Source organism: Oncorhynchus mykiss, chromosome 4 (genome assembly GCF_057628025.1).
Source record: "Oncorhynchus mykiss isolate SJ-2025 chromosome 4, ASM5762802v1, whole genome shotgun sequence".
Taxonomy (NCBI): Eukaryota; Metazoa; Chordata; class Actinopteri; order Salmoniformes; family Salmonidae; genus Oncorhynchus; species Oncorhynchus mykiss.
In genome coordinates this window covers 11,745,001-11,772,952 of record NC_143025.1, presented here as the reverse complement: position 1 = coordinate 11,772,952, position 27,952 = coordinate 11,745,001, and the positions used below count along the sequence as shown (strand labels likewise).

At 41.8% G+C, this 27,952-nt stretch overlaps 1 protein-coding gene across 15 annotated transcripts in view; it reads left to right on the top strand.

The window, feature by feature from the left end:
• The window catches only part of LOC110521287 (pleckstrin homology domain-containing family A member 7), a 182,240-nt gene that overhangs the window by 90,840 nt on the left and 63,448 nt on the right, over window positions 1-27,952 (top strand). For all 15 annotated transcript variants that reach the window (XM_021598747.3, XM_021598745.3, XM_090231111.1 and 12 more), the window contains 3 exons: window positions 12,290-12,386; window positions 22,049-22,153; window positions 23,285-23,357. In XM_021598747.3, coding sequence (XP_021454422.3) covers window positions 12,290-12,386; window positions 22,049-22,153; window positions 23,285-23,357 — 275 coding nt within the window. The remainder of the gene's footprint in view (window positions 1-12,289; window positions 12,387-22,048; window positions 22,154-23,284; window positions 23,358-27,952) is intronic.

The following is a 27,952-nucleotide window of genomic DNA, read 5'->3' as shown; positions in this document are numbered from 1 at the left end:
TCAGTCCCAGGAGTGGCTATAGTGTCCGGGCTCTACACCTCATCGAGGCTGCACGTTACCGCCTCTTATTTTTATAGCAGGCTGGAATTACTTCCAGCGTTGCTGTCTGGTCTGTGTTTGTCTGTCTGCAACTTCTCTTCTTTTCTCTCTGCTGTTTTTCTCTTGCAATCTATCTATTATCGCTCTCTCTGGCTCTCTCTCTGTTCTGTCCTGTCCATCCGTCCATCCGTCTGTCTGTTTCTCCCACACTGATTCTTAACCTCTCTCTTTCTCTCCCCCTCCTCATTGGTCGGGAGCGTCTGTAAAGCATACAGTGAGTGATGCGAACAGGTATAGAAAACACACACATATTTGACAAAGCTACAAAATAATTAGATCATCTGTAAATAACTAGGGACTCAAGTGATTGAGTGGAGCTCTCCTCTCTTTCTTTCCTGAAATCACTCCTCAGAATAACTCGGCAGAACCGTCTTTTGTTTCGGCGGCGGTCTCCTCATTGCTGTGGTATCTGGTGAACACAGGCAGAGCTACGTTAGCAATGTGATGACTTGCTCACCTGAGGGATCACTGACCCGCCGGCAGGGCAATGCCTTTGTTGATAATCGCCATTGCAGCGGCAGGATGGATTTTAAGCACCTGGGCCACAGACAGACGGGGAATGGGGTGGGAGTGCAAAGAGCATGTTTCCACCTCCACAAGGCCTCCTCCTGAGTATTTATACATGCACTTACTCTCTGAAAAGATCAGGAATGGGGTCATGAGTGACATTTATGTTGTGTTATTGTAATATTCTAAAACCAAAGCTGCATTCTGAAGCATTGTCCGTGTTCCTTCTATACCTTTTAATAAACTACTCTATGTACAGTATCTAGGCCTAACCTTCTAGACTATGTACAGTATCTAGGTCTAACCTTCTAGACTACTCTATGTACAGTATCTAGGTCTAACCTTCTAGACTAGTCTATGTGCAGTATCTAGGTCTAACCTTCTAGACTACTCTATGTACAGTATCTAGGTCTAACCTTCTAGACTAGTCTATGTACAGTATCTAGGTCTAACCTTCTAGACTACTCTATGTACAGTATCTAGGCCTAACCTTCTAGACTATGTACAGTATCTAGGTCTAACCTTCTAGACTAGTCTATGTACAGTATCTAGATCTAACCTTCTAGACTACTCTATGTACAGTATCTAGGTCTAACCTTCTAGACTACTCTATGTACAGTATCTAGATCTAACCTTCTAGACTATGTACAGTATCTAGGTCTAACCTTCTAGACTACTCTATGTACAGTATCTAGGCCTAACCTTCTAGACTATGTACAGTATCTAGGTCTAACCTTCTAGACTACTCTATGTACAGTATCTAGGTCTAACCTTCTAGACTAGTCTATGTGCAGTATCTAGGTCTAACCTTCTAGACTACTCTATGTACAGTATCTAGGTCTAACCTTCTAGACTAGTCTATGTACAGTATCTAGGTCTAACCTTCTAGACTACTCTATGTACAGTATCTAGGCCTAACCTTCTAGACTATGTACAGTATCTAGGTCTAACCTTCTAGACTAGTCTATGTACAGTATCTAGATCTAACCTTCTAGACTACTCTAAGTACAGTATCTAGGTCTAACCTTCTAGACTACTCTATGTACAGTATCTAGATCTAACCTTCTAGACTATGTACAGTATCTAGGTCTAACCTTCTAGACTACTCTATGTACAGTATCTAGGTCTAACCTTCTAGACTACTCTATGTACAGTATCTAGGCCTAACCTTCTAGACTATGTACAGTATCTAGGCCTAACCTTCTAGACTAGTCTATGTGCAGTATCTAGGTCTAACCTTCTAGACTATGTACAGTATCTAGGTCTAACCTTCTAGACTACTCTAAGTACAGTATCTAGGTCTAACCTTCTAGACTACTCTAAGTACAGTATCTAGGTCTAACCTTCTAGACTACTCTAAGTACAGTATCTAGGCCTAACCTTCTAGACTATGTACAGTATCTAGGTCTAACCTTCTAGACTAGTCTATGTACAGTATCTAGATCTAACCTTCTAGACTACTCTATGTACAGTATCTAGATCTAACCTTCTAGACTACTCTATGTACAGTATCTAGATCTAACCTTCTAGACTATGTACAGTATCTAGATCTAACCTTCTAGACTAGTCTATGTACAGTATCTAGATCTAACCTTCTAGACTACTCTATGTACAGTATCTAGGTCTAACCTTCTAGACTACTCTATGTACAGTATCTAGGTCTAACCTTCTAGACTACTCTATGTACAGTATCTAGGCCTAACCTTCTAGACTATGTACAGTATCTAGGTCTAACCTTCTAGACTATTCTATGTACAGTATCTAGGTCTAACCTTCTAGACTACTCTATGTACAGTATCTAGGTCTAACCTTCTAGACTACTCTATGTACAGTATCTAGGTCTAACCTTCTAGACTATGTACAGTATCTAGGCCTAACCTTCTAGACTATGTACAGTATCTAGGCCTAACCTTCTAGACTAGTCTATGCAGTATCTAGGTCTAACCTTCTAGACTATGTACAGTATCTAGGTCTAACCTTCTAGACTACTCTAAGTACAGTATCTAGGTCTAACCTTCTAGACTACTCTAAGTACAGTATCTAGGTCTAACCTTCTAGACTACTCTAAGTACAGTATCTAGGTCTAACCTTCTAGACTACTCTATGTACAGTATCTAGGTCTAACCTTCTAGACTACTCTAAGTACAGTATCTAGGTCTAACCTTCTAGACTACTCTATGTACAGTATCTAGGTCTAACCTTCTAGACTACTCTATGTACAGTATCTAGGTCTAACCTTCTAGACTACTCTATGTACAGTATCTAGGTCTAACCTTCTAGACTACTCTAAGTACAGTATCTAGGTCTAACCTTCTAGACTACTCTAAGTACAGTATCTAGGCCTAACCTTCTAGACTAGTCTATGTACAGTATCTAGATCTAACCTTCTAGACTACTCTATGTACAGTATCTAGGTCTAACCTTCTAGACTACTCTATGTACAGTATCTAGATCTAACCTTCTAGACTATGTACAGTATCTAGGTCTAACCTTCTAGACTAGTCTATGTACAGTATCTAGATCTAACCTTCTAGACTACTCTATGTACAGTATCTAGGTCTAACCTTCTAGACTACTCTATGTACAGTATCTAGGTCTAACCTTCTAGACTACTCTATGTACAGTATCTAGGTCTAACCTTCTAGACTACTCTATGTACAGTATCTAGGTCTAACCTTCTAGACTACTCTATGTACAGTATCTAGGCCTAACCTTCTAGACTACTCTAAGTACAGTATCTAGGCCTAACCTTCTAGACTATGTACAGTATCTAGGTCTAACCTTCTAGACTAGTCTATGTACAGTATCTAGATCTAACCTTCTAGACTACTCTATGTACAGTATCTAGGTCTAACCTTCTAGACTACTCTATGTACAGTATCTAGATCTAACCTTCTAGACTATGTACAGTATCTAGGTCTAACCTTCTAGACTAGTCTATGTACAGTATCTAGATCTAACCTTCTAGACTACTCTATGTACAGTATCTAGGTCTAACCTTCTAGACTACTCTATGTACAGTATCTAGGTCTAACCTTCTAGACTACTCTATGTACAGTATCTAGGCCTAACCTTCTAGACTATGTACAGTATCTAGGTCTAACCTTCTAGACTATTCTATGTACAGTATCTAGGTCTAACCTTCTAGACTACTCTATGTACAGTATCTAGGTCTAACCTTCTAGACTACTCTATGTACAGTATCTAGGTCTAACCTTCTAGACTATGTACAGTATCTAGGCCTAACCTTCTAGACTATGTACAGTATCTAGGCCTAACCTTCTAGACTAGTCTATGCAGTATCTAGGTCTAACCTTCTAAACTACTCTAAGTACAGTATCTAGGTCTAACCTTCTAGACTACTCTAAGTACAGTATCTAGGTCTAACCTTCTAGACTACTCTAAGTACAGTATCTAGGTCTAACCTTCTAGACTACTCTATGTACAGTATCTAGGTCTAACCTTCTAGACTACTCTATGTACAGTATCTAGGTCTAACCTTCTAGACTACTCTATGTACAGTATCTAGGTCTAACCTTCTAGACTACTCTAAGTACAGTATCTAGGTCTAACCTTCTAGACTACTCTAAGTACAGTATCTAGGCCTAACCTTCTAGACTATGTACAGTATCTAGGTCTAACCTTCTAGACTAGTCTATGTACAGTATCTAGATCTAACCTTCTAGACTACTCTATGTACAGTATCTAGGTCTAACCTTCTAGACTACTCTATGTACAGTATCTAGATCTAACCTTCTAGACTATGTACAGTATCTAGGTCTAACCTTCTAGACTAGTCTATGTACAGTATCTAGATCTAACCTTCTAGACTACTCTATGTACAGTATCTAGGTCTAACCTTCTAGACTACTCTATGTACAGTATCTAGGTCTAACCTTCTAGACTACTCTATGTACAGTATCTAGGTCTAACCTTCTAGACTACTCTATGTACAGTATCTAGGTCTAACCTTCTAGACTACTCTATGTACAGTATCTAGGCCTAACCTTCTAGACTACTCTAAGTACAGTATCTAGGCCTAACCTTCTAGACTATGTACAGTATCTAGGTCTAACCTTCTAGACTAGTCTATGTACAGTATCTAGATCTAACCTTCTAGACTACTCTATGTACAGTATCTAGGTCTAACCTTCTAGACTACTCTATGTACAGTATCTAGATCTAACCTTCTAGACTATGTACAGTATCTAGGTCTAACCTTCTAGACTAGTCTATGTACAGTATCTAGATCTAACCTTCTAGACTACTCTATGTACAGTATCTAGGTCTAACCTTCTAGACTACTCTATGTACAGTATCTAGGTCTAACCTTCTAGACTACTCTATGTACAGTATCTAGGTCTAACCTTCTAGACTACTCTATGTACAGTATCTAGGTCTAACCTTCTAGACTACTCTATGTACAGTATCTAGGCCTAACCTTCTAGACTATGTACAGTATCTAGGTCTAACCTTCTAGACTATTCTATGTACAGTATCTAGGTCTAACCTTCTAGACTACTCTATGTACAGTATCTAGGTCTAACCTTCTAGACTACTCTATGTACAGTATCTAGGTCTAACCTTCTAGACTATGTACAGTATCTAGGCCTAACCTTCTAGACTATGTACAGTATCTAGGCCTAACCTTCTAGACTAGTCTATGCAGTATCTAGGTCTAACCTTCTAGACTATGTACAGTATCTAGGTCTAACCTTCTAGACTACTCTAAGTACAGTATCTAGGTCTAACCTTCTAGACTACTCTAAGTACAGTATCTAGGTCTAACCTTCTAGACTACTCTAAGTACAGTATCTAGGTCTAACCTTCTAGACTACTCTATGTACAGTATCTAGGTCTAACCTTCTAGACTACTCTAAGTACAGTATCTAGGTCTAACCTTCTAGACTACTCTATGTACAGTATCTAGGTCTAACCTTCTAGACTACTCTATGTACAGTATCTAGGTCTAACCTTCTAGACTACTCTATGTACAGTATCTAGGTCTAACCTTCTAGACTACTCTATGTACAGTATCTAGGTCTAACCTTCTAGACTACTCTAAGTACAGTATCTAGGTCTAACCTTCTAGACTACTCTATGTACAGTATCTAGGTCTAACCTTCTAGACTACTCTATGTACAGTATCTAGGTCTAACCTTCTAGACTATGTACAGTATCTAGGCCTAACCTTCTAGACTACTCTATGTACAGTATCTAGGTCTAACTTTCTAGACTACTGTATGTACGTCTAACCTTCTAGACTATTCTATGTGCAGTATGTACGTCTAACCTTCTAGACTATTCTATGTGCAGTATCTAGGTCTAACCTTCTAGACTACTCTATGTACAGTATCTAGGCCTAACGTCACGTCCCCAAAGGGAAGAAAATGGCCACTGTTTGGAGGCACTACACGACACTACAGTAAACTACACTACACACCACACCACACTACACCATACGACACCAGTATACAATTACACTACACCACACTACACTACACACCACACTAAACACTAAACTACACTATACTATACTACACCATACAACAATTGCTACGTTCTCCAAAAATGTTAGCCAGGAGATTCTGGGCATTGCTGAATAAAAAGCTAACAAATTCAACAACAAAAAAAAGGATTGGTGGAAATGAAGACACCTTATGGAAGTTGAAAATAAGCTAGAAGTTGTGGGGGGGAAACGAAGTAGAAAAGTGAACTATCCCTTTAAGGCCTTTATTCCAGAGTGGCAGCTCTCAGAAGACCCAGAGCGATAATAATGTCCAATGTGCTGAAAAGCCTGACTTCTGGCTGTCACAGCCTTAATTGCCTGGCAGTCTGCCCTTCACAAGTGCCAGTCCTTGAAAGTGTTTTCTTCCACTCTCACAATGATGGAGTAATTGTCAGAGTCGTAGATGGGGAGGCGAGATCTGCATTGCCAGAGTTCTGTACAGCGAAGCGCTAAAGGAATTATGCGTGTGTGCAGATGTAAAGTTTTCACTGTTTGTTCCTAGTGCTTATAAAAAATAAATGTTATGTGGATCTCCTTGTACATTTATAGGTTCAGTTTCAGTGCTTCATAAATTTCTGTTTTGCATCGGATAATGTAGTCGTATTCTCATTCTATTAGATTTCAGTTTTCCCCCCCATTTCAGTCTGTGTATTGTTTGAGCCTCTAGTTGTTCATGTTTGTTCTCTAGTTTAGTAGCTTCAAAGGTTTCACTTTGAGTTCATCTAAGGCTAAGCTATAATAGTAGGGAGGGTAGACCAGATTGTCTGAGTAGGACTGCTGTTCCTAATGGATAAGATTGTATGAACATATCCTAGATCAGCACTCCTACTCTGAGACACTTTGTGAAGAGGGGCACAGTGGGCAGTGCATTGTGGGAGAGATGATGATTATTTCTTTCAAGTGATGGCCTAGTTCACTAGCCTCCCACAACCCCCCATCACCTCCTGACAGATGAGTTTGCCCAACACATATCCTGTGAGAGAGAAACCCCAGTGTTTGTGTGTACAGTACATGTCTGTGTGTACAGTACATGTCTGTTCATATAATATACTCTCTGACGGGGATCTTCTTTGACGGGGATCTTCTCCCCTTACACCAAATGTACATCTTCCACTCTCTCAGCCGTCCGCTAGGTCCTCTCAAACGAAAATATGCATATATAGAAGGTCCACACGGAACACTGTGCAGACAGGAGGGGAAGTTTGATTTAAGCAAAAGGAATAGATTTCCCCTCCCAACACTGAGGCTACCCATGGGGCAGGCAGTGCAATTCATCAAATTCTACAAATCTAGTTCACACACACCATACAATAATCAGACATCAAGAGAGATCTGAAGTGCTGATTCATCAGAGAGGACCCCCATCAGAGAGGACCCCCATCAGAGAGGACCTGTCTATAGGTTGACTCTGACAAGGGAACTCCATGCTCTGACTGTTCTGTTGTGACAAACACTTACATATTGTCACCAAGCAATATACAGTATATATATATATATATATATATATAGTGCATTCGGAAAGTATTCAGACCCCTGGACTTTTTCTACATTTTGCTACGTTAGCCTTATTCTTAAATGGATTAAATTGTTTTTCCCCCTCATCAATCTACACACAATACCCCATAATGATAAAGCAACAACAGGTTTTTGGACATTTTTGCAAACTTAGAAAAAAAAAACTGAAATATCACATTTACATAAGTTTTCAGACCCTTTACTCATTACTTTGTTGAAGCACATTAGCAGCGATTACAGCCTCAAGTCTTCTCGGGTATGATGCTACAAGCTTGACACACCTGTATCTGGAGCAGGTTTTCATCAAGGATCTCTCTGTACTTTGCTCAGTTAATCTTTCCCTCAATCCTGACTAGTCTCCCAGTCCCTGAAAACATCCCCACAGCATGATTCTGCCACAACCATGCTTCTTTATTTGACCTTTATTTAACTAGGCAAGTCCGTTAAGAACTAATTCTTATTTAGTCCAACGCTCTAACCACTAGGATACCTGCCGCCCCTTAGATTTCCTCCAGACGTGACACTTGGCATTAAGGCCAAAGAGTTCAATCTTGGTTTCATCAGACCAGAGAATCTTGTTTCTCATGGTCTGAGAGTCCTTTAGGTGCCTTTTGGCAAAATCCAAGTTGCCTGTCGTATGCCTGTTACTGAGGAGTGGCTTCCGTCTTGCCACTTAACCATAAAAGCCTGATTGGTGGAGTGCTGCAGAGATGGTTGTCCTTCTGAAAGGTTCTCCCATCTCCACAGAGGAACTCTGGAGCTTTGTCAGAGTGACCATCGGGTTCTTGGTCACCTCCCTGGCCAAGGCCCTTCTCCCCCGATTGCTCAGTTCGGCCGGGCGGCCAGCTCTAGGTGGAATCTTTGTGGTTCCAAACTTCTTCCAATAAAGGATGATGAAGGCCACTGTGTTCTTGGGAACCTTCAATGCTGCAGACATTTTCTGGTACCATTCCCCAGATCTGTGCCTCGAAACAATCCTGTCTCTGAACTCTATGGACAATTCCTTCAACCTCATGGCTTGGTTTTTGCTCTGACATGCACTGTCAACTGTCGGACCTTTATATAGACAGGTGAGTGCCTTTCCAAATCATGTCCAATCAATTGAATTTACCACAGGTGGACTCCAAGTTGTAGAAACATCTCAAGGATGATCAATGGAAACAGGATGCACCTGAACTCAATTTCGAGTCTCATAGCGAAGGGTCTGAATACTTATGTAATTAATGTATTTTTGTTTTTTATTTTTGATAAATTTGCAAAAAAATCTAAAAAGCTGTTTTCACGTTGTCATTTTGGGTTATTGTGTGTAGATTGATGAGGGGAAAAACACTTAATTGTTTATTTTTATATGGTACAATGCCTTCAGAAAGTATTCACACCCCTTGACTTTTTTCCACATTTTGTTGTATTACAGCCTAAATTTAAAATAGATTAAATTGAGATGTTGCATCACTGGCCTACACACAATAACCTACAATGTCAAAGTCAAATCATGTTTTTAGAATTGTTTACAAATTAATTGCAAATAAAAAGCTGAATTGTCTTAAGTCAATAAGTTTCACCCCTGTTGTTATGGCAAGCCTAATAAGTTCAGTAGTAAAGATTTGCTTAACAAGTCAATATGTATCATGATTTTTTTAATGACCTTATCCCTGTACCCCACACATACAATTATCTGTATGGTCCCTTAGTCGAGCAGTGAATTTCAAATACAGATTCAACCACAAAGACCAGGGAGGTTTTCCAATGATGGGTAAAAAAAAAAAAAGTGTGTGTGTGTATGTATGTATTAATATTATGTATATATATATATATATATATATATATATATATATATATATATATATATATATATATATATTTATATATATATATATATATTTATATTTATATATATATTTATTTATATATATTTATATTTATATATATTTATATTTATATTTATATATATTTATATTTATATATTTATATATTTATATTTATATTTATATTTATATTTATATTTATATATATTTATATTTATATATATATATTATATATTTATATATATATATATAAATATATATTTATATATATAAATATAAATATATATTTATATATAATATATATATATATATATATATATATATATATATATTTATATTTATATATATATATTATATATTTATATATATATATATAAATATATATTTATATATATAAATATAAATATATATTTATATATATATATATATATATATATATATATATATATATATATATATATATATATATATATATACATATACACACACTTTTTTTTTTTTTTAATCATTGGAAAACCTCCCTGGTCTTTGTGGTTGAATCTGTGTTTGAAATTCACTGCATTCACTGAAATTCACTATATATATATATATATATATATATATATATATACATACATACATACATACATACATACATACATACATACATACATACATACATACATACATACATACATACATACACATACACACACACTGCCTTCTGAAAGTATTCACACCCCTTGACTTTCTGTTGTGTTAGAAAGTGGGATTAAAATTGATTTAATTGTCATTTTTTGTCAACGATCTACACAAAATACTCTAAAGACAAGGTGAAAGAAAAATGACATGTGCAAAAAAATATATATATATACTGCTCAAAAAAATAAAGGGAACAACACATCCTAGATCTGAATGAATGAAATATTCTTATTAAATACTTTTTTCTTTACATAGTTGAATGTGCTGACAACAAAATCACACAAAAATTATCAATGGAAATCAAATGTATCAACCCATGGAGGTCTGGATTTGGAGTCACACTCAAAATTAAAGTGGAAAACCACACTACAGGCGGATCCAACTTTGATGTAATGTCCTTAAAACAAGTCAAAATGAGGCTCAGTAGTGTGTGTGTGGCCTCCACGTGCCTGTATGACCTCCCTACAACGCCTGGGCATGCTCCTGATGAGGTGGCGGATGGTCTCCTGAGGGATTTCCTCCCAGACCTGGACTAAAGCTTCCGCCAACTCCTGGACAGTCTGTGGTGCAACGTGGCGTTGGTGGATGGAGCGAGACATGATGTCCCAGATGTGCTCAATTGGATTCAGGTCTGGGGAACGGGCGGGCCAGTCCATAGCATCAATGCCTTCCTCTTGCAGGAACTGCTGACACACTCCAGCCACATGAGGTCTAGCATTGTCTTGCATTAGGAGGAACCCAGGGCCAACCGCACTAGCATATGGTCTCACAAGGGGTCTGAGGATCTCATCTCGGTACCTAATGGCAGTCAGGCTACCTCTGGCGAGCACATGGAGGGCTGTGCGACCCCCCAAAGAGATGCCACCCCACACCATGACTGACCCACCTCCAAACCGGTCATGCTGGAGGATGTTGCAGGCAGCAGAACGTTCTCCACGGCGTCTCCAGACTCTGTCACGTCTGTCATGTGCTCAGTGTGAACCTGCTTTCATCTGTGAAGAGCACAGGGCGCCAGTGGTGAATTTGCCAATCTTGGTGTTCTCTGGCAAATGCCAAACGTCCTGCACGGTGTTGGGCTGTAAGCACAACCCCCATCTGTGTACATCGGGCCCTCATACCACCCTCATGGAGTCTGTTTCTGACCGTTTGAGCAGGCACATGCACATTTGTGGCCTGCTGGAGGTCATTTTGCAGGGCTCTGGGAGTGCTCCTCCTTGCACAAAGGCGGAGGTAGCGGTCCTGCTGCTGGGTTGTTGCCCTCCTACGGCCTCCTCCACGTCTCCTGATGTACTGGCCTGTCTCCTGGTAGCGCCTCCATGCTCTGGACGCTACGCTGACAGACACAGCAAACCTTCTTGCCACAGCTCGCATTGATGTGCCATCCTAGATGAGCTGCACTACCTGAGCCACTTGTGTGGGTTGTAGACTCCGTCTCATGCTATCACTAGAGTGAAAGCACCGCCAGCATTCAAAAGTGACCTAAACATCAGCCAGGATGCATAGGAACTGAGAAGTGGTCTGTGGTCACCACCTGCAGAACCACTCCTTTATTGGGGGTGTCTTGCTAATTGCCTATAATTTCCACCTGTTGTCTATTCCATTTGCACAACAGCATGTGAAATTTATTGTCAATCAGTGTTGCTTCCTAAGTGGACAGTTTGATTTCACAGAAGTGTGATTGACTTGGAGTTACATTGTGTTGTTTAAGTGTTCCCTTTATTTGTTTGAGGTGTGTGTGTGTGTGTGTGTGTGTGTGTGTGTGTGCCCCAATCCTTGCACTCAAGTATTTTGAAACCTATAACACCATAGCAATAATGATACAAGGCTTGCCTGTATGTGTTATGATATTGAATGCAAGGATTGTGCCATACACATGCTTGTTATGGGTCATATTTTCCACTGCTAACCTGTGCCTGTATTCACAAAGGGTCTCAGAGTATGTGTGATGATCCCAGAGGATTAATATGTCCCTGAGGCTTGAAAGAGAGAAGTTCCTTTGGAATTCCAGACAAAGGGGCTGATCTCCAAACAACAGCAGTCTGTCCTTGCCCTCCAGGGTGTGGTCTACGGAGCCGTGTGTAGAGTTGCATCCTCTCAGTGACGCTCTGCGTACACATACGGCCATGTCTGCTCTGTGTGACCCTCTGCTGCTTTCTGTCTCTTTTCTCACCAGGCCAGGTGGCCGTATGTCCAACCCCCAGCAGGCCGACTTGCGGCTTTCCAGCACCATCAGCGAGGCTTCCACTGTGGACACCGCTTCGGGGTCAAAGGTCAGTCCCAAAACTTTATCCATTTATTTTCTCCCGGCCCTCTGCAATTTGACACATTGTGAATTGCATTATCTTTTTGAAGAACATTTGACATCTTATCCAGAGCTATTTAGGTTGTGCCTTGCTCAGGGACACATCGATAGGTTTTTCCTAGTCGGCTTGGGGATTCGAACCAGCGACCTTTCAGTTACTGGCCCAACATTATTAACCACAAGGCTACCTGCCCTCATATCTGTTTCACTTTCTGTGCTGGGTGAAAACGACATTGAACAAAAATATAAACGCAACATGTAAAGTGTTGTTCCCATGTTTCAGCTAAAATAAAAGATCCCAGAAATGTTCCATATGCACAAAAAGCTAATTTCTCTGAAATTATGTGCACAAATGTGTTTACATCCCTGTCAGTGAGGAATTCTCCTTTGCCAAGATAATCCAGCCACCTGACAGGTGTGGCATATCAAGAAGCTGATTAAGCAGCATGATCATTACACAGGTGCACCTTGTGCTGTTGACAATAAAATGCTCTAAAATGTGCAGTTTTGTCACACAACACAATGCCACTGATGTCTCAAGTTTTGAGAGAGTGTGCAATTGGCATGCTGACTGCAGGAATGTCCACCAGAGCTGTTGCAAGAGAATGTAATTTTAATTTCTCTTCTGTAAGAGAAGACACACACACTCCAACGTCGTTTTATAGAATTTGGCAGTTCGTCCAACCGGCCAGCCCAGGACTACACATCCGGCTTCTTAACCTGCAGGATCATCTGAGATCAGCCACCCAGCTGATGAAACTGTGGGTTTGCACAACCTAATTTCTGCACAAACTGTCAGAAACCGTCTCAGGGATACTCATGTGTGTGCTCGTCATCATCACCAGGGTCTTGACCTGACTGCAGTTCGGTGTCGTAACCGACTTCAGTGGGCAAATGCTCACCTCCGATGGCCATTGGCATGCTGAAGAAGTGTGCTCTTCACAGATGAATCCCAGTTTCAACTGTACCGGGCAGATGACAGACAGCGTGTATGGCATCATGTGGGTGAGTGGTTTGCTGATGTCAACATTGTGAACAGAGTGCCCCATGGTGGCGGTGGTGTTATGGTATGGGCAAGCATAAGCTACAGACAACGAACACAATTGCATTTTATCGATGGCAATTTGAATGCACAGAGATACCTTGACGAGATGCTGAGGACCATTGTCGGGCCACTCATCCACCGCCATCACCTCATGTTTCAGCATGATAATGCACAGCCCCGTGTCGCAAGGATCTGTACATATTTCCTGGAAGCTGAATATGTCCCAGTTCTTCCAGTTCTTCTAGTTCTTCTGGCCTCTCCAGGATCAACGTGTACGACAGTGTGTTCCAGTTCCCACCAATATCCATCAACTTTGCACAGCAATGGAGTTGGACAACATTCCACAGGCCACAATCAACATCCCTATCAACTCTATGTGAAGGAGATGTGTCGCCCTGCACGAGGCAAATGGTGGTGAAACCAGATACGGACTAGTTTTCTGATCCACGGCCCTTTATTTTTGTATCTGTGACCAAAACATGCATATCTGTATTCCCGGTTGTGAAATCCATAGATTTGGGTCTAAAGAATGTATTTAAATTGCCTGATGTCCTTATAAGGAACTGTAACTCAGTAAAATCATAAATTAAAAAAAAATCAGGATATGTATATTTTTGTTCAGTGTAAATGGAATATACCTCTCAAGTTACAAACCTGTTAGTAAAGTGTTTAGTTCAGTGTACAGGTGGGGTAGAAAACCTGAAACAGGCTTCTATACAGTACCAGTCAAAAGTTTGGGCACACCTACTCATTCATGGGTTTCTTTATTTTCACAATTTTCTACATTGTAGAGTAATAGTGAAGACATCAAAACTATGAAATAACACATATGGAATCATTTAATAACCAAGTGTTAAAGAAAGTGTTAAAGAAATCAAAATATATTTTATATTTGAGATTCTTCAAAGTAGCCACCCTTTGCCTTGATGACAGCTTTGCACACTCTTGTCATTCTCTCAACCAGCTTTATGAGGTAGTCACCTGGAATGTGTTTTAATTAACAAGTGTGCCTTGTTAAAAGTTTGAGCCAATCAGTTGTGTTGTGACAAGGTAGGGGTAGTATACAGAAGATAACCCTATTTGGTAAAAGACCAAGTCCATATTATGGAAAGAACAGCTCAACTGGTGTAGACCTTACAGTGAAATGGTTACTTACAAGCCCTTAACCAACATTGCTTTAAGAAGTTTTAAGAAAAAGTGTTAAGTAAAAAATAGATGAGTAAAAAATGTTAAATAAAAGTAACAAATAATTAAACGGCAGCAGTAAAATAACAAGTGAGGCTTTATTACAGGGGGTACCGGTACAGAGTCAATGTGCGGGGGAACCGGTTAGTCGAGGTAATTGAGGTAATATGTACATGTAGGTAGAGTTAAAGTGACTATGCATAGATAATAAAGAGAAGCGACAGTCCATAATTACTTTAAGACATGAATGTCAGTCAATACAGAAAATGTAAAAAGAACTTTGAAAGTTTCTTCAAGTGCAGTCGCAACAACCATCAAGCACTATGATGAAACTGGCTCTCATGAGGACCGCCACAGGAAAGGAATACCCAGAGTTACTTCTGCCCAAATAAATGCTTCACAGAGTTCAAGTAACAGACACATCTCAACATCAACTGTTCAGAGGAGACTGCGTGAATCAGGTCTTCATGGTCGAATTGCTGCAAAGAAACCACTACTAAAGGACACCAATAAGAAGAAGAGACTTGCTTGGGTCAAGAAACACAAGCAATGGACATTACACCGGTGGAAATCTGTCCTTTTGGTCCAAATTTGAGATTTTTGGTTTCAACCTCCATGTCTTTGTGAGGTGCAGAGTAGGTGAACTGATGATTCCCGCATGTGGCACTACTTTTGAGCAGCTCTGGTCAAAAGAGAGGGAAAAGTAATTTTCACTGACTGACATTAGGTGATGATGAATGGCTAAGGGGGGGGGGGCTGATCTCTCACACCCAGCAAGCCCCCATTAAAAGCTACCAGACAGTGGTGAGGACAGGAGGTGCGGGGGGGGGGGGGGGGGGGCGCTTCTGTCTGCCTGTAGGGGGCTTATTTAATTAAAGCTGCAGACTCTTGAGGGGGAAAGTCAGATGTGTGGATCTAACATAGTTACACTTGGACTGCACATGTCTAATGGAATGGTGCAGGTGGGGCTGAGTGTGACAGGCAAGGTGTGTGTGTATGTGTGTCAAGTGCATGGTGTGTGCGTGTGCTTGCGTCCGTATCTCAACATAACAAGCTCAGGGTCTTCTCTCCAGGCTCTACTGTGACAACGACAGAACACCCCCTCCCCCTACTCTAAGTGGCTGCTCTGACTTCTCCATATCCCTTTAAGGCTACTGCTCAAAGCCAGGTGATAGTGAACAGGCTATTGTTTAAAACCAGGTGCTAGTGAACAGGCTATTGTTTAAAGCCAGGTGCTAGTGAACAGGCTATTGTTTAAAACCAGGTGCTAGTGAACAGGCTATTGTTTAAAACCAGGTGCTAGTGAACAGGCTATTGTTTAAAACCAGGTGCTAGTGAACAGGCTATTGTTTAAAACCAGGTGCTAGTGAACAGGCTATTGTTTAAAGTCAGGTGCTAGTGAACAGGCTATTGTTTAAAACCAGGTGCTAGTGAACAGGCTATTGTTTAAAGTCAGGTGCTAGTGAACAGGCTATTGTTTAAAACCAGGTGCTAGTGAACAGGCTATTGTTTAAAACCAGGTGCTAGTGAACAGGCTATTGTTTAAAGCCAGGTGCTAGTGAACAGGCTATTGTTTAAAACCAGGTGCTAGTGAACAGGCTATTGTTTAAAGCCAGGTGCTAGTGAACAGGCTATTGTTTAAAACCAGGTGCTAGTGAACAGGCTATTGTTTAAAGCCAGGTGCTAGTGAACAGGCTATTGTTTAAAGCCAGGTGCTAGTGAACAGGCTATTAGGTGCTATTGAAACGGCAGTATCATCAGCATGATATGAGCTCTCTTCCATTCCTCACTCTCTCTTTCCTTCTCTCCATATCTCCCTCTCTTTAGCAGAGAACAGGAGAGCACACACACTCACACACAGTGCTCCTTTCTCACTCACTCACACACACACACACACACACACACACACAGAGACATGCACAGCTCCAAAGAGGTAAATCATGTCCGCCCCATCAACAGGTGGCCCGACAATGATTGAAGATGACACTGTCGGACGATAGGGAATATCCATCTCACTGTAACTGATCAGTAACCATGGGACACCACAGGGGGGTGTCCTAAATAGCACCCTATTCCCTTTATAGGGCACTACTTTTGACCAGAGCCCATTGTGTAGGGAATAGGGTGCCATTTGGGGACGCATGGCAGGTGATCCTACCCATTCCCTCCTTCCCTTCCCTGCGCCCATAAGAGATCAAATCGTATCCTTTGCTTTACTGACGAACATCAGCACTAAACATCTGTGTCAGTTTACTGACGCATGAGTCAATAGCATGTCAAACTCTTCAAAGTATTGTCACCACATAGTAAATAGCTATGATACATACATACAAATACATACTGAAACTGGATGATAGAATCAAGAGCATGTGTACTGTATGGCATGTAGCTTGTGTACTGTATAGCATGAAGCTTGTGTACTGTATAGCATGTAGCTTGTGTACTGTATAGCATGTAGCTTGTGTACTGTATAGCATGTAGCTTGTGTACTGTATAGCATGAAGCTTGTGTACTGTATAGCATGTAGCTTGTGTACTGTATAGCATGAAGCTTGTGTACTGTATAGCATGAAGCTTGTGTACTGTATAGCATGAAGCTTGTGTACTGTATAGCATGTAGCTTGTGTACTGTATAGCATGAAGCTTGTGTACTGTATAGCATGTAGCTTGTGTACTGTATAGCACGTAGCTTGTGTACTGTATAACACGTAGCTTGTGTACTGTATAGCACGAAGCTTGTGTACTGTATAGCACGTAGCTTGTGTACTGTATAGCACGTAGCTTGTGTACTGTATAGCACGTAGCTTGTGTACTGTATAGCACGTAGCTTGTGTACTGTATAGCACGTAGCTTGTGTACTGTAGAGCAATGTAGCTTGTGTACTGTAGAGCATGTATCTTGTGTACTGTATAGTACGTAGCTTGTGTACTGTATAGCACGTAGCTTGTGTACTGTATAGTACGTAGCTTGTGTACTGTATAGTACGTAGCTTGTGTACTGTATAGCACGTAGCTTGTGTACTGTAGAGCAATGTAGCTTGTGTACTGTAGAGCATGTATCTTGTGTACTGTATAGCATGTAGCCTGGGCACTGTAGAGCATGTATCTTGTGTACTGTATAGCATGTAGCCTGGGCACTGTAGAGCATGTATCTTGTGTACTGTATAGCATGTAGCCTGGGCACTGTAGAGCATGTATCTTGTGTACTGTATAGCATGTAGCCTGGGCACTGTAGAGCATGTATCTTGTGTACTATATAGCCTTTCACTGACAAAAGCAGAATCTTACATCAGAGACCCTGCTGTATGGAGTGATGTTAGTGCCATCAAATTTTAAATACAATTTTTGATGACACTAATAGTAATCCATATTTTACTCGTCCTGAAAATAAACTACAACAAACCACGTAGACAAGGGATTCTGTTGTGACAGCGCTTCTGCCATGTAGTGTCTACCTAACATGCTTGGTCAGCCACGGTTATTTACATTTTATAATTAGCCACTGTTTTCCATTTCCACCAGCTGTAGAGCTGTAGTGCCGGTGTCCCTGAGCTACCGACAACGGAGCTAAAGCACACGCAGCTGCCACGCCCCGCCAGTTAATCCAAGCTCCTTTGCTGTAACGCCCCACTCCGATTTGGAACAGAGATGATGGGAGTGATGGTGTGTGTGTGTTTGTTTGTGTGTGTGTGTGTGTGTGTGTGTGTGGCAGTGTTGGGATTAGTTAGGAAAGCAACAACACCTCCACTATGCTGATCCTCAACACGGGCCCCAACAAGGGTACATACTCAGCCCCCTCCTATACTCCCTGTTCACCCATGACTGCGTGCCCACGCACGCCTCCCAACACCATCATCAAGTTTGCAGACGAGACAACCGTGGTAGGCCTGATTACCATCAATGACGAAACAGCCTACAGGGAGGAGTTGAGGGCCCTGGTGGAGTGATGCCAGGAAAATAACCTCTCCCTCAACATGGACTTCAGGAGACCGAGGGAGCACGCCCCCATCCACATCGACGAGGCTGCGGTGACGGTGAAAATCTTCAAGTTCCTCAGCGTACACATCACTGACAATCTGAGACGATCCATCCACACAGACAGTGTGGTGAAAAAGGCGCAACAGCGCTCTATAGTCGACTGGTACGGCAACTGCAACCGCAGGGCTTTCCAGAGGTTGGTGCGGTCTTCCCAACACATCACCGGGGGCACACTGCCTGCCCTCCAGGACATCTACAGCACCCGGTGTCACAGGAAGGCCAAGAAGATCATCAGGGACCTCATAGCCAATCATTACATCTGACTTTGTTACATTTAATTGCTTACGGCCTCCCGAGTGGCGAAGCAGTCTAAGGCACTGCATCGCGGACGGACATTCAGAGACTTGTCTTGAAGCCACTCCTGCACTGTCTTGGCTGTGTGCTTAGGGTCGTTGTCCTGTTGGAAGGTGATCCTTGACCCAAGTCTGAGGTCCCGAGCGCTCTGGAGCAGGTTTTCATCAAGGATCTTTCTGTACTTTGCTCCATTCATCTTTCCCTCGATCCTGACTAGTCTCCCAGTCCCTGCCACTGAAAAACATCCACACAGCATGGTGCTGCCACCACCATGCTTCACCGTAGTGATGGTGCCAGGTTTCCTCCAGATGTGACGCCCTGGCATACATGCCAAAGAGTTCAATCTTGGTTTCATCAGACCAGAGAATCTTGTTTCTCATGGTCTGAGAGTCCTTTAGTTGCCTTTCATTACAGCACTGGGCAGTAGGCTCCACAGAAGTAAATCATGTCCACCCCATAAACAGGTGGACCCAGAGAGATGATACAGTTGGACCCAGAGAGATGATACAGTTGGACCCAGAGAGATGATAAAGGTTGACCCAGAGAGATGATAAAGGTTGACCCAGAGAGATGATACAGTTGGACCCAGAGAGATGATACAGTTGGACCCAGAGAGATGATACAGTTGGACCCAGAGAGATGATACAGTTGGACCCAGAGAGATGATACAGGTGGACCCAGAAAGAGATGATACAGGTGGACCCAGAAAGAGATGATACAGTTGGACCCAGAAAGAGATGACACAGGTGGACCCAGAAAGAGATGACACAGTTGGACCCAGATAGAAGATACAGTTGGACCCAGAAAGAGATGATATAGGTGGACCCAGAGAGATGATACAGTTGGACCCAGAGAGATGATACAGTTGGACCCAGATAGAAGATACAGTTGGACCCAGATAGAAAATACAGTTGGACCCAGAGACGTGATACAGTTGGACCCAGAAAGAGATGATACAGTTGGACCCAGAAAGAGATGATACAGGTGGACCCAGAAAGAGATGATACAGATGGACCCAGAAAGAGATGAGACAGGTGGACCCAGAAAGAGATGATACAGGTGGACCCAGAAAGAGATGATACAGGTGGACCCAGAAAGAGATGATACAGGTGGACCCAGAAAGAGATGATACAGGTGGACCGAGAGAGATGATACAGGTGGATCCAGAAAGAGATGATACAGGTGGACCCAGAGAGAGATGATACAGGTGGACCCAGATAGAGATGATACAGGTGGACCGAGAGAGATAATAGCGCATCATATTAATACTTTGGACTGTATCGGACTTAATTGTAGGAACTTTAATTGTGACTTGCTGTCTGTCTGTATTGGTATGTACTGTATGTATGTATGAATGACGGCTGGTGCGTGTGTGAGCTTGTGTGTAGGAGAATGTGAGTGTGTACAGGCCTGCGTGCAGGTATTGTCTCCATGAATACGTTGGGTCTGTTGGTTGGTTGTGTCTACCATGTCCAGGCGATGCGGTGTGTGTGTCTGTGCGTGCATGTGATTGGTTCATGGCCCTTACCCCGCAGCTGTGTCTCACTAATGGCTGTTAGATCGATCTACACCTGTGGACAGGATCACACACGCACACACATACCGAGAGGGGCTCCAATCAGCCATCAACAGCTGTCCTATTGACAGCTACATCTAACATGTTCAGCTGTAACTATGTTCATTATTGCTGTAGACCAGGGATCATCTAGATTCAGCCACTGGACAATTTATTCTCTTTAGCGGATGGTCGGAATGCAGGAACATAATTGCAAATAAATTGTAGACTTCAAATTGACCGCAAGAAGCCCAAACATATCTAATGTTTTGACTAAAACATCATTTCAAAACTTGCTTACATTTGTATACAATCATGTCTCTATTATTCGTGGGAATACTTGGGAACAGATTTCCTTAAATTAAAATCACTTGCAGCTGATTTGCTGGTGTTTTTATGGTATTTTGTGTCCAACAATGACAAAAAAGAAGAGGAAAGAACACTTGGGGGCCAAATAAAATCACCCAAATTACACAGCTAAATATCACGACCCCTATACACTGTTATACAGCTAATTATCACGACCCCTATAGACTGTTATACAGCTAATTATCACGACCCCTATAGACTGTTATAGAGCTAATTATCACTACCCCTATAGACTGTTATACAGCTAATTATCACTACCCCTATAGACTGTTATACAGCTAATTATCACTACCCCTATAGACTGTTATACAGCTAATTATCACTACCCCTATAGACTGTTATACAGCTAATTATCACAACCCCTATAGACTGTTATACAGCTAATTATCACTACCCCTATAGACTGTTATACAGCTAATTATCACGACCCCTATAGACTGTTATACAGCTAATTATCACTACCCCTATAGACTGTTATACAGCTAATTATCACTACCCCTATAGACTGTTATACAGCTAATTATCACTACCCCTATAGACTGTTATACAGCTAATTATCACTACCCCTATAGACTGTTATACAGCTAATTATCACAACCCCTATAGACTGTTATACAGCTAATTATCACTACCCCTATAGACTGTTATACAGCTAATTATCACTACCCCTATAGACTGTTATACAGCTAATTATCACTACCCCTATAGACTGTTATACAGCTAATTATCACTACCCCTATAGACTGTTATACAGCTAATTATCACGACCCCTATAGACTGTTATAGAGCTAATTATCACTACCCCTATAGACTGTTATACAGCTAATTATCACTACCCCTATAGACTGTTATACAGCTAATTATCACTACCCCTATAGACTGTTATACAGATAATTATCACAACCCCTATAGACTGTTATACAGCTAATTATCACTACCCCTATAGACTGTTATACAGCTAATTATCACTACCCCTATAGACTGTTATACAGCTAATTATCACTACCCCTATAGACTGTCCTATAGGACTCCAGGTCCAGTGGGAGGGTGAGATAACCAACCACTATGGATGTGTGTGTCCTATAGGGCTCCAGGTCCAGTGGGAGGGTGAGATAACCAACCACTATGGATGTGTGTGTCCTATAGGGCTCCAGGTCCAGTGGGAGGGTGCTACATTTTGGGAAGCGTGAGCAGTCCATCAAGAGGAACCCCAACGTCCCAGTGGTGGTGAGAGGATGGCTCTACAAACAGGTGAGAAACACACACATGTACACATATACTCTTGTACATACACACACACTTACTTGTTGCTGTCTATCATAGGCTGCCATGGCAACAGGGGTCATGGACACATCACATGGGCATGCGTTGGGTTGCTTGACACAAGCAGAATAGAACTCATTGGTTGATAGGTGTCTGAAGGACAATTCTGATTGGCTGATAGTGGGACATATATACAAGCCAGTGAAGGTGATAGACAGGTAACAAAGCTCATTGGTTTACACAAAGTGGTACAAAACATTTGTTGAGAAACATCGACACACAGGATAGAGCTCATTGGTTGATAGGTGTTCGTAGGACAGCACTGATTGGCTGATAGTGGAAGATATAGGATAGAGCTCATTGGTTGATGTTTGTAGGGCAACACTGATTAGTTGGTACTGGGACATGTAGGATAGAGCTCTTTGTTTGATATTGGTTTGTAGGACAACACTGATTGGCTGATAGTGGGAAATATAAGATAGAGCTCATTAGCTGATGGGTGTTTGTAAGACAACAGAGATTGGATAAACCGATATCTTTGTATAGGGCTGCACAATTAATTGAATTCACATTGAAATTGCAATATTGACAATATCCATATCGCAAGAGATTCTCCCTCTCTCCTCTTAGGGCTTCTTCCCACACACACCAAGCACTGCCCCTGTCACTCAAGCAGTACAGTTTCTCCTCCTTCTCTGTTTGCCACTAAGGTTGTACGTTTGCATGCTGTTCTGTTAGGTAAAATGCAGTCAACAGATTGCTACAAACAATAACTATTTTTATGATTCCAGTCACCCAAGTGTTTTCATTAATATCTCAATATTTGGTCATAAAATTGCAATTAGATTTTTTTTTTGTTGCCCATATGGTGCAGCCTTAGCTGGGTGTATGGATCGTATTGTTCAAGTCTATTTGTTGACTGTTCTCACTGTCTTCCTCCCAAATAGCACCCTATTCCCTATGTTGTGCACTACTTTTGACCAGAGCTGTTTTGAAGTGGGTTTTCTCTTCCATCTGCTTCCCTCATTCCCCTGCCTGTGAGAGTTTGAAAAAGTGTTTTAAAAAAAAGCAATGGCAGATGTAGCAGGCCAATAAACTCTCTTTCCCTTTCTTTTTCAGGACAGCTCTGGGATGAGGCTTTGGAAGAGGAAGTGGTTTGTGTTGGCTGACTACTGCCTGTTCTACTACAAAGGTGAGACGATTGTGTGCGTGCTCTAGGGGGGATTTGACCTGGTATGTAAGTGTAGACTTGATGACTTTATAGCTCTGTTTCTGTAGCACTGACTTGGCACCAAGGTGTGAGCACAGAATGGGTTGTACGTTCCTGAATTAACCAGGTACTTACTAGCCTGTGTGCCAGTCTGCTAGTGATCTATCGCCAACTCGTTGTCAGATTTCCTCTGTGAAGATGGGAGAACCTTCCAGAAGGACATCCATCTCTGCAGCACTCCACCAATCAGGCCTTTATGGTAGTGGCCAGACAGAAGCCACTCCTCAGTAAAAGGCACATGATAGCCCACTCAGAGTTTGCCAAAAGGTACCTAAAGGACTCCCAGACTGATGAACTGATGGTCTGATGAAACCAAGATGTGACACTTGGCATTAAGGCCAAAGAGTTCAGTCTGGAGGAAACCTGGCACCATCCCTTTGGTGAAGCATGGTGGTGGCAGCATCATGCTGTTGGGATGATTTTCAGCGGCAGGGACTGGGAGACCAGTCAGGATCGAGGGAAATATTAACGGAGCAAAGTCCATCAAGAGATCCTTGATGAAAACCTGCTCCAGAGCGCTCCGTACCTCAGACTGGGGCGAAGATTCACCTTCCAACAGGACAACGACCCTAAGCACACAGCGAAGACAATGCAGGAGTGGCTTCGGGACAAGTCTCTGAATGTCCTTGAGTGGCCGAGCCAGAGCCCGGACTTGAACCTGATCGAACATCTCTGGAGAGACCTGAAAAAAGCTGTGTCGCGACGCTCCTCATCCAACCTGACAAAACTTGAGAAAATATTCAGAGAAGAATGGGAGAAACTCCCCAAATACAATTGTGCCAAGCTTGTAGCGTCATATCCAAGCAGACTCAAAGCTGTAATCGCTGCCAAAGGTGGTTCATCAAAGTACTGAATAAAAGGTCTGAATACTTACACTACTGGTCAAAAGGTTTAGAACATCTACTCATTCAAAGGTTTTTCATTATTTTTACTATTTTCTACATTGTAGAATAATAGTGAAGACATAAAAACTGTGTTACACAAATCAAAATATATTTGAGATTCTTCAAATAGCCACCCTTTGCCTTGATGACAGCATTGCACACTTTTGGCATTCTCTCAACCAGCTTCACCTGGGATGTTTTTCCAACAGTCTTGAAGGAGTTCCCACAAATGCCGAGCACTTGTTGGCTGCTTTTCTTTCACTCTGCAGTCCAACTCATCCCAAACCATCTCAATTTGGTTGAGGTCGGGGGATCGTGGAGGCCAGGTCATCTGATGCAGCAGTCCATCACTCTAATTCTTGGTAAACTAGCCCTTACACAGCCTGGAGGTGTGTTGCGTCATTGTCCTGTTGAAAAATAAATGATAGTCCCACTAAGCACAAACCAGATGGGATGGTGTATTGCTGCAGAATTCTGTAGAAGCCATGCTGGTTAAGTGTGCCTTGAATTCTAAATAAATCACAGACAGTGTCACCAGCAAAGCAAAGCACCATCACACCTCTTCCTCCATGCTTCACGGTGGGAAATACACATTCGGAGATCATCCTTTAACCCACACCGCGTCTCACAAAGACAGTGTTTGGGACCAAAAATTTGGACTCCAGACCAAAGGACACATTTCTACCGGTCTAATGTCCATTGCTCGGGTTTCTTGGCCCAAGCAAGTCTCTTCTTCTTATTGGTGTCCTTTAGTAGTGGTTTCTTTGTAGCAATTCGACCATGAAGGCCTGATCCAGTTGAGGTTGAGATGTGTCTGTTACTTGAACTCTGTGAAGCATTTATTTGGGCTGCAAATTCTGAGGCTGGTAACTCTAATGAAGTTATCCTCTGCCAAATATGTAACTCTGGGTCTTCCAGTCCTGTGGCGGTCCTCATGAGAGCCAGTTTCATCATAGCGCTTGATGGTTTTTGCGCCTGCACTTGAAGAAACTTTCAAAGTTCTGGAAATGTTCCGTATTGAAAGACATTCATTGTTTAAAATAATGAACTGTCGTTTCTATTTGCTTATTTGAGCTGCCATAATATGGACTTGGTTTTTAACCAAATAGGGCTATCTTCTGTATACCACCCCTACCTTGTCACAACACAACTGGTTGGCTCAAACGCATTAAGAAAGAAACAGATATGTTCACTACTGTGTCCCTCAGGGCAGTTGCCTTGCGCCTTTACTCTTCTCTATTTTTTACAAATGATTTGCCGTTGGTCTTACACAAAGCTAGAATGACTATGTATTCAGATCATTGCACACTGTACATGTCAGCACCCAAAGCCAGTGAGCTCACTGCAATTCTAAATAAGGAGTTACAGACAGTATCAGAATGTCTGATCAATAACAAACAGGTCTTAAATATATCTCTATCTAAAAGCATTGTATTTGGTTCAAAACATTATGTAAGACCTAAACCTCAACTTTTATTTATTTATTTCACCTTTATTTAACCAGGTAGGCTAGTTGAGAACAAGTTCTCATTTGCAACTGCGACCTGGCCAAGATAAAGCATAGCAGTATGAGCAGACAACACAGAGTTACACATGGAGTAAACAATTAACAAGTCAATAACACAGTAGAAAACAAAGGGGGAGTCTATATACAATGTGTGCAAAAGGCATGAGGTAGGCGAATAATTACAATTTTGCAGATTAACACTGGAGTGATAAATGATCAGATGGTCATGTACAGGTAGAGATATTGGTGTGCAAAAGAGCAGAAAAGTAAATAAATAAAAACAGTATGGGGATGAGGTAGGTGAAAATGGGTGGGCTATATACCAATAGACTATGTACAGCTGCAGCAATCGGTTAGCTGCTCAGATAGCTGATGTTTGAAGTTGGTGAGGGAGATAAAAGTCTCCAACTTCAGCGATTTTTGCAATTTGTTCCAGTCACAGGCAGCAGAGTACTGGAACGAAAGGCGGCCAAATGAGGTGTTGGCTTTAGGGATGATCAGTGAGATACACCTGCTGGAGCGCGTGCTACGGATGGGTGTTGCCATCGTGACCAGTGAGCTGAGATAAGGCGGAGCTTTACTGAAGGCGGAGCTTTACTGAAGTTGAACATAAAGGGTGTGACCATTGAGAAAGTTGAGGAAGCTATACTCCAAGGTAACACATCGGACCGTCAATTATCATGTTCAAGTCATATTGACAAAGTTGTTGTGAAGATGGGGAGAAATACAGTATGTCTGTTCTAAAAAGATGTTCTGTGTTTTTGACACAAACATCACCTGTACTAGTTGTTCAGGCTCTAATCATGTCCCTTCTTGATTACTTAAAAAAAGGAGAGCAGCACACTCTAGAAGCTCAGATGTAAAAATATTTGTGTCCAACGTTTCGACAGACAAGCTGTCTGTCATTATACCTTGATGAAAACAGTGTGGGATGACTCATTTATATAGTGTCAAAAGACACACAGGTGTCTTATCATGGCCAAGTGTGGCCTGATATCATTGGTTAATTCTCATGTTAAAATAGCATACAAAAAACATAAATGGATAGCGTACGATCATAGATCAAATTTGGCTACATACAGTCGGGCAAAAAAGGATTTAGTCAGCCACCAATTGTGTAAGTTCTCCCACTTAAAAAAGATGAGAGGCCTGTAATTGTCATCATAGGTACACTTCAACTATGACAGACAAAATGAGAAAAAAAATCCAGAAAATCACATTGTAGGATTTTTAATCATACCAGTCGATCTCTGAGGTTTCTGCCCCGCGAGAATACGTTGGGCCCACTGGCAAGGAAATAAACCACCCAGCACGCTGGCAGATTCCCCCAAGCCACGGATGTGCCCCCTAGACAACTGCTCAGTCCACAGACACCACACAAAAATAACAAACCAAATAACTATGCCCAACATATTCCAAAGTGTGACACGTCGCAAAGCCTAACAAGGGAATAAGAAAACGTATAGTGCCGAGTAGCGAGTTTCACTACCCTACCCAAATCTCACACTGAGGTACACAACCGATTGTACTCACCTCAGACCGATGTCCCAACAGCTAGTAGAGCAAGAGTCTCCAGCCTCGGCAGGGTCCTGGAAACTAAACAATATACTTTCTCCAACTCAGCACACAACCAACTATCCACCACAGTGGCAAGTTTACCAAACAAAGGCAACCAACACTGGGCCTACCAAACATTACAACTCAAATGCTGTAACAAAAGCTACAAACCAAGCACCTACAGAGTTCTCAAACATGAACTCCACGTTTTCTCCCAAACACAACACCTTCAAGATCTCGGAGGAGGTTCTTGATTACTGTCAAGTGCAGCAAAGAAAGACCTAGCAAAGCTGCAGCTGGCTCAAAACAGAGCAGGCGTGCTGCTCTGTTTTGCCCTGAAGTGCACAAACAGAAGTAATATCAACAACATGCATGCCATGTCTTTCCTGGTTGAGGGTTGAAGAGAGATGAACTACTTCTCCTAGTTTTTATGAGAAATGTAAATTTGATGGAAATTCCAGTATGTCTGAATAATCAAATAACATTCAGCTCAGACACCCATACATACCCCACAATACATGTCATCAGGGGTCTCTTCAGACACCCATACATACCCCACAAGACATGTC